General features: G+C 48.6%; 3 protein-coding genes across 3 annotated transcripts; 2 read left to right on the plus strand and 1 right to left on the minus strand.

Annotated features, from left to right (window-relative positions):
- Window positions 1–502: 502 nt before the first annotated feature.
- Window positions 503–829, plus strand: COCCADRAFT_24110 (uncharacterized protein; the record flags this gene model as incomplete). The annotated part of the gene is made up of 1 exon (XM_007711419.1): window positions 503–829. The coding sequence occupies one exon, from the start codon at window positions 503–505 to the stop codon at window positions 827–829; it is 327 nt and encodes a 108-aa protein (XP_007709609.1).
- A 294-nt stretch (window positions 830–1123) lies between these two features.
- COCCADRAFT_89200 (uncharacterized protein) lies at window positions 1124–1921 on the plus strand (the record flags this gene model as incomplete). The annotated part of the gene is made up of 1 exon (XM_007711476.1): window positions 1124–1921. One exon carries the CDS (start codon window positions 1124–1126, stop codon window positions 1919–1921), a length of 798 nt encoding a protein of 265 aa, XP_007709666.1.
- Window positions 1922–4729: 2808 nt separating this feature from the next.
- COCCADRAFT_2838 (uncharacterized protein) lies at window positions 4730–6803 on the minus strand (the record flags this gene model as incomplete). Its single annotated transcript, XM_007711406.1, has 6 exons — window positions 4730–5136; window positions 5188–5555; window positions 5606–6006; window positions 6057–6389; window positions 6439–6660; window positions 6717–6803. 6 exons carry the CDS (start codon window positions 6801–6803, stop codon window positions 4730–4732), a joined length of 1818 nt encoding a protein of 605 aa, XP_007709596.1.
- Window positions 6804–7304: the final 501 nt, after the last annotated feature.

Below are 7304 nucleotides of genomic sequence, written 5' to 3' on the forward strand. Positions count from 1 at the left end.
GAAGACGTGATTGTAGAAGAGTGGATGTTGTGCTGGAATCAGAGAGCAGTGTGCGTAGTGGGGTGAGTGAAGGAGGCAGGAGCGACTAATCTGGTGGTTGCCGCTTTTCCTGTAGGCTTCTTGGCAAGGGAAACACGGCAGTGTTGGATGCGAAAATAGGGAGTGATCCTTGACGCCACAAAAGTATAAAATGCAGTGTTCTGCAAGTTGTTTGCAGTGATCGGCTAGCGAGCATTATGAACATGGTCCTGATTTGTATAACATCGTACCACCAATGGAGTGCATGCCTATCTGCCAAGGTTACTGTCCTTTTTGATGCAACCACTGCCAGGGGTTCAGGCGTGTTAGGGAAGTGTGATTCGTATACAGTAATTCCGTATGCAGTGGCCATGTCCTTAATATGTGGGTGGAGTCATGTCGCACATGCAGCGACCACGTGACCCATCGATTGGGATATCCGGTCACGTGAGCTACACGAGATCAAACGTGGTACTAAACCAACATGCCCGACTACTCGCCAAGCTTTGTGTTCTTTACATGCAAATGTAGCAAAGCTTTTCCTTGGCTTGCTGTGTACGATAGGCTTCATCGTAACAAGATTCAAGATGCAGAGTCGGAACGTGGTGTTGGCCTCGTTGAGCAATTGGTGTCTCTGCTGTGGTTGCAACAACCTGCGACATGGCGCGCGGAGAAGCCGTTGACAGCGTCTGAAGCAGTCGCGGTCCAGATGCAGATCCTCATGGCAATGGGAAACATGTTCCAAGACGCGGCATGCGCGTTTGGCGTCTCCGGCATCCAGCTTCGATCGGCAAATGGTCTAGAGGGGTGATTGTGCGATGCTGTCTGGGGTATGTCCAGCCGTCTTTTGACATTGGCCGTCCCCATGACGTGGATTTGAGGCATTTAAGTACTGTAGACACATGCGCATACTGTACATGGCAAGGAGCCATCGTCGACATTGATAAAAAAGGCGTCGGCTGCACAGCCCCCTCTTGGCATCTCGATTCCAGACGGTTCTTGCCGCTAACCTGGCCATGGGTCGGCCTTCAAATGTCTGGCCACGGACTCACTCTGCACCTGCGAAATCTCATCTTCTAGCGTCAGAGGACCTGGCCCGGCCCCAATGGTTCAAGATGTCTTCTCGCTTCACAGCATCGTCGCCGACGATGAGCTGAGATTTCCCTTTTCTCTCAAGGACTACCAGCGCTACATCTTTGGCGACGACCGATTGGCCCATCGCCTCGGCACGGACCTTGCCAAGGCCTATATTCCCACTCTCCCCAGTCCCATTGACGACTTCGCCGTTGCCGTCTTATCCGAGCAAGTTCCCACGGCCACTCACAGTCTGCGCAACCATTTTGTTGCTTACCTCAATCGCCATCTGGTAGCGAATAATGCTACTCCCGCTCTCAAGCTCGACTTCCACCATGCCCGCGTTTCGGCGGAACTAGCTCGGGTCGGTCCGCCCGCCCGCACCATCTACCATATCGACACCAAACGTCTCCAAAACCGCACCTTGATTGTCCTTGCCGACATTCGAACGAGTCAAGATCGAGAAGATGAAATAAGGTGCTCTTTTGCTGTCCAAGGTATCACCACCGTGTTTGCCTATCTCGCAGCCCTCGGTGATTCCGCAACCACGGTCGCCCTCTCCAACCTCCTCTCGTCTGTCATCAGCCCCTCTATGAAAGACATCGAGGCCATTACCCAAGGACCTCACTTTGTCATGAATGAATGCTTTGTCAAATTCATATTAGAGAGGGATAACGTCGACCTTTGCCAGTTCATCAGACGACAAGATGACCATTTCGTAAGGTTGTTGCTCGACCATGCTATTTATAGCAATTACTATGACAACAAGGAGCACATGGATAATATCAGATTTCTCCTCTGGGAGGTCCAGGCACGCGAAAGTGTATAAACAAAGCCCTATAATCAAATAGTCGCTATACGAACCAAATTAAACTCCCTGATCAACTGTGGACCCCAGCTGTTCTCGCCTTGATCGAGACTATGACTAGGAAGATTATAGCCTAACCCCATGTATCACACCCCATGTTCTCTCGACGAGTTACCAAAATAGTGACACCTATTTCGTGCCCAAAACCTCGCCTCCCCCGTGTTTCTTTTCTTGGTTTCAATGGGGTTGCATTAAGTGCTATTCAAGTGACGTAGATACAGAAGAATTTCCAGGACTCTGCAGTAGTCAAATGCGAGGACAAACCATAAAGAAAGCTTCTCCAACACCAAAATCTTGAAAAAGCAGCTCCCCCCAATCCACAACCCACCTTTCAATCCGCCATAACGAGCATCTAGGTTGAATGTATGCACACAATCCAAACTAAATGAACTCAGATGAATCCACCAACCTACGCACCAGGGCGCTTATCCAGGAAGCCAATGCTGATGTCCACACCATCGCAGCCATTGGACTTCGCAATCGCCCATCCACCGTATCCGCCAGCAGTGCCACAAGTATAATCGACGTCTATGCTGGAGGCACCAACCATACCGACGTCGACCCGGCCGCCGCTATCGAATCCAACTAGTCGCTAGATATAGGCTCTTCCTTTACTTTGACTTTAGAAGCTACTCGAGAGAGTTAGTCTAGCGAAGGAAATCATGTTTTGAGCAACATACCTTTCAATACAGCAGGATCCATGGCCTTTAGGCGCGCAAGGCCCGCTTTATAAACTCGCGGGCCGTTCCTGGTTCCACAAACGGCGCAGGTGGAGCGAGAAAGGCGCTGGCAACGAAGGCGACGAGCTAGTAGCAGAGCCACATATTTGCGTTTAAAGTTGTTGATTGGTTTGGTTCCTATGGTTGCTAAAGCGAAGTTGACGATATGGGGTTTGGAAAGGCACTTCCTGATTCCGCAAAGTCCATGACATGTCATTTATAAATTTTTTTTTCGACTAGCAAACCCCCCAACCCCCCTCCCTTTCCACCTTCGAATCAAATGTTTGCGTTGATCGTATCTTTTTTAACACCGATTTTTGGGCTCCGTTTAGATGGACCCTTGACGTTTTTTACGTTACGAAAATTGCGGGATTACTATTCTTTATACCCCCTTGCCCCCCCTGGATGATGAGTACCCTCTTCAACACTACTGACTTGTTACTCTGACAGACCAGGGGGGGTTATCCTTTTACAGCGTTTGACTAAGATCGGATTTCCAGCTCGTTGCAACCACGTGTTTACTTAGCACACCATGATTTGTTGGGGATGCATGGTTCTAAGCATTGTTTCCAAGGAGCATCCCTCTCCGCAACGGCTACTCTTGCTGCTTGCGTGAGTTGCTTAATCCACCGACCAATCAGAGTAGTAACCTATGACAACGGTGAATTCGTTGTAGCGCTAGCACATATCCAGTAAGTATCCTGGGCTGTCAGCAGGCCCAAGATGGTAACCATGCGCTAAGAATATATAAAGGTACACCAACGCGATACCAATTTCGGGTGGCAGTGTAGGTCTCGAACGATGATAGTCTTCCGGATCGCCCAAATAAGGTTCGAGACAACCTTGAAGGCATATGGTCTAGAACCTGGAGACCCTGACGGTGTCGGTGCTTCGAATGCTCGGCAGGGATGGCAGTGTTACCCTAGGGCATCATTACGCTGACTATAAGAGAAGGTATTCTCATCCTTTACCCTGAAAGTATCCTGCATATCGATGCAGCTGCTTCTATCAGTGTGCATCTTGTCTAGAAAGGCTATAGCCTAACTATGCGCTTGGAGAAATTCGATAGGTTCTATGCTAAGTCGGGTGCTATCTTAGATGCTACCAACGCACTGTTCTTCTAGATCGACATCTTAACCATGTTGACAATCCAAGTCCCTGCACATGAGCTAGCGGTGAGGTGTCGACACAGACAAGCTTGATGAGTGAGGACTATACCATATGTAGTATGATGTAAGCTAGACCTGGTAAGGATGGCCCAATGTCCGTTGGCCAACATTAGATGAGAGAGGAAAGGCTATCCGAAGTAGAGCCAGATTAGTTTAGCTTTTCCACGTACAAAAGTCTTACCTGTAGCTGTAGTAAGGCAGGGGTAAAACACTTCTTCCGACCACACGTAGCAAAACAAGCTAGATATTAGTGAACATTCATGGAAGTCAGTCGTGCTGGTATTCTGTAAACCCCAGGGGTAGCTAAACATTTCGGACAATGGTAAGATCTTGAGTAGTCTGAAAGTTTGCGTCTGACATCTTTCTTGGCCTCACTGGCGTGATCCCTGGCTTTCCGATGAAGCCGAGGGAAGGGGAGAACTTCCATCTCGTGTTACTATCAATCGGATTAGTCTGATGAGTGGACGGTATTGTTGAATTGCGCAGTCACCACCTGAATATGGTGATTTCCATGGATGAAAATTCAAGAGTAGTGCATTAGATATGTTCGAAGCGGTGAAGTGTCTCAACTCAGTAGGTTCACAGTTAGCCATTCAGATGGGGGCAGGGGACAATGATGGCCACGTAGATGCCGAGCCACCGGATCAGGACGGATTCCAAATGGTTACTAGCGCGGACCCCAATATAGAAGCCACATCCGGAGACCCTGAATATCCGCGTCCATACTCATGTTCATGTCATTCTTTTCTCATCTCACCCTTGTCTCTGTTACATTGAGCATTGGTGATACGTACTCAAAACAGGCTGGTCCCTATCACTCCGTCACCCTGTCAGGCAACAGCTGGTAAAATAGCATACTCCAGACCTTCGTGAATACAGGACTAGGAATCAAACCTTGCCTCTCTCTGTCCTGATGCTGTTCCGGCCTCTCCCTTCGCATGTGCATCCGCCTTGTCATGCTCAACAAGCTTCAACGGTCTGTACTCCGCTTCCCACATCTGCTCTCTGATCCATTCTTCCAACTCTGCATCATCACTTGGTATATTCTTTTCTTGCGCCAGGTCATCTTCCACTGCCTTCTTTATCACATTCTTGGCAATTTGTACGCTGATCTCTCGGACATCTTTAACGTCGGGGAGGAGACCGGCCCCGTCATTGTTAACTACTGGAGCTGCGGAAGCTAGAGCTTGGACAGCGGCGACAAGAAGTGCGGGGGTCATCAGGCGAGTACGGGACAGAACTGCGCCAAGTCCAATACCTGGAAATGTTACGGAGTTGTTGCATTCGGCTAACCGAGTCAGCATTATGTCTTTAAACAAATGCAATAGCAGCGACTTACATATCTCATATTCTTTTCCGTTGTACTTAACTGGGTCGAAAGGTGAACCAGTCGCCACTAATACTTTTCCATCTGTCCAATCATACAGATCCTGGGGTTTGGCTTCATGGAGTTTGGTAGGGTTAGACAGTGGGAAAATGACAGGGCGCTCGACGTGTTTGGCCATCTCACGGACGACATCTTCTGTGAAAGCGCCTGGCTTGGTCGATGTACCTATGAGAACATGCGGCTTCACTTCTTTGATAACAGAGAATAGATCCCCATGATCTTTTCCTTCCCACTCCTTGTCTGTGCGCGCAAAGGGCATTTGGGCAGGGGTAAGCTGGTCTTTCTTCCCCTGCAGAAGAAGGCCTGGCTTGTCGACACACCTGAAGAAAATCAGCTTGGCTTTGACTAATCATACTAAGTATAGACATACCAAATTTGACGACTCGCTTCGTCGTCTGATTTTCCGGTATTCTGGACAATGGCATCCCGAATCTGGTCCGCAATTCCGGTTCCTGCTGAGCCTGCTCCAAACATGACAAAGCGAGCCTCGTCCCACTTAGTACCGCTGACTTTGAAAGCTGCCATGATAGCTGCAAGCGTGACACAACCAGTTCCTTGAACATCATCATTGAAGCATGCGATTTCAGGAGTATACTTGTCGAGAATCCTTCGCGCATTGTCCAAACCAAAGTCCTCAAAATGAATGTAGGCTTTGGGGTACTGCTTTCGTGCGGCCTTCACAAACGTGTCGACGAACTGGTCGTATTTTTCGCCAGACACTCGTGGTTTTCTCAGGCCAAGATATAACTCGTCATTCAAGAGATCCTCGTTCTGTACTCGAATCAGCCCTAGATCTGGTAAAAGGATTTACATACACCCACATCTGTGCCACAGTCAAGGACCACCGGAAGTGTTCGTGAGGGATGTATGCCTGCGCATAGTGTGTAGATGACGAGTTTCGCCACACTGATCAGGATGGCTCCTACACCTTGATCTCCAATACCCAGTATCTGCTGTCCATCGCTTACGACTATCAGGTCAATATCCTCAGGGCCGCCCCATTGCTTGATGTCGTCCTCAACGCGACCCATGTCGTCTATATTGAGAAAGCAACCTTCGGGTCTTCGGAAGATTTTGGAGTAATCAGCAATTGCCTCACCCTCGGTAGGGGTATAGATGACGGAGAACATCTCCTTAAGGTGATCAAGAATCAGCTGCTAGTCGTTAGTCATAACATCCAAAGAACTACAAGGTATCTCATACTCTGTAGTATAGGACCTCGTTTTGCTCCTTCATACTCGTCATGAAGGTGTTCTTGGCGAGGTCGTTCGGACGAGACCTGTATTGCGCATATGCACGCTTGACCTGCTCATCGAGAGTTTGAATGTTAGAGGGAAGAAGGCCATGGAGCTTGAATGTATCGCGTTCTTCTTTTGTGAATGCCGAGCCTTTGTTGAAGTATGGCGTTCGAAGGAGCGCATTTCCCTACTTGGTACGTCAGTATCGGGACTCTTCAATGAAATCTCATGACGCATACGCACCGTCAAGCTAGTCTCTTGTGGCCCGGAAGTCGATAGAGGGAGATGCCCGAACTTTTCGTTCTTTTGTTGTTTTGCATTAGGCGACATGTTCATGAGCTTCTGCGAAGAAATGCAGAACAATCTTAAGGTATGGGGTCCTGATTGGGTGGTTACCGGAGCGATTTGGACGGGTAACAAAGTCTTCAGTTGTCTGAACATTAAAAGAAAGAGGTTCTTAAGGATATCATAGGTTAAATAATGGATTATTGAAGACGGTGTTGTCTGTTCCGATGTTATCCGGTATCTTATATAGCTCGTCGTACGATAGGTCACTGATTCGTGTTGTTTCCCTGTTAACAGTTCATGAACGCTGGATTCGAAGAAGCTGCATACCCTGGCTTGTGCTATCGGGCAGTTGCGGGTATGTGATCCTGCTCATCGACGTGGCAGAGCGTTTCTTAATCTATACGATACTCTCTTATGACTGATCCTATACGGAGGTGCCTCACAAAAGTTCTGTCCCACGCTAATCTCGGCGCTTCGGCACAACTCTTCTTGGCGCAAATCTCTCCTTCATGCTGAGTAGCTGTACGATCTATCTGTATCTAT

This window comes from Bipolaris zeicola (genome assembly GCF_000523435.1).
Source record: "Bipolaris zeicola 26-R-13 unplaced genomic scaffold scaffold_29, whole genome shotgun sequence".
Taxonomy (NCBI): Eukaryota; Fungi; Ascomycota; class Dothideomycetes; order Pleosporales; family Pleosporaceae; genus Bipolaris; species Bipolaris zeicola.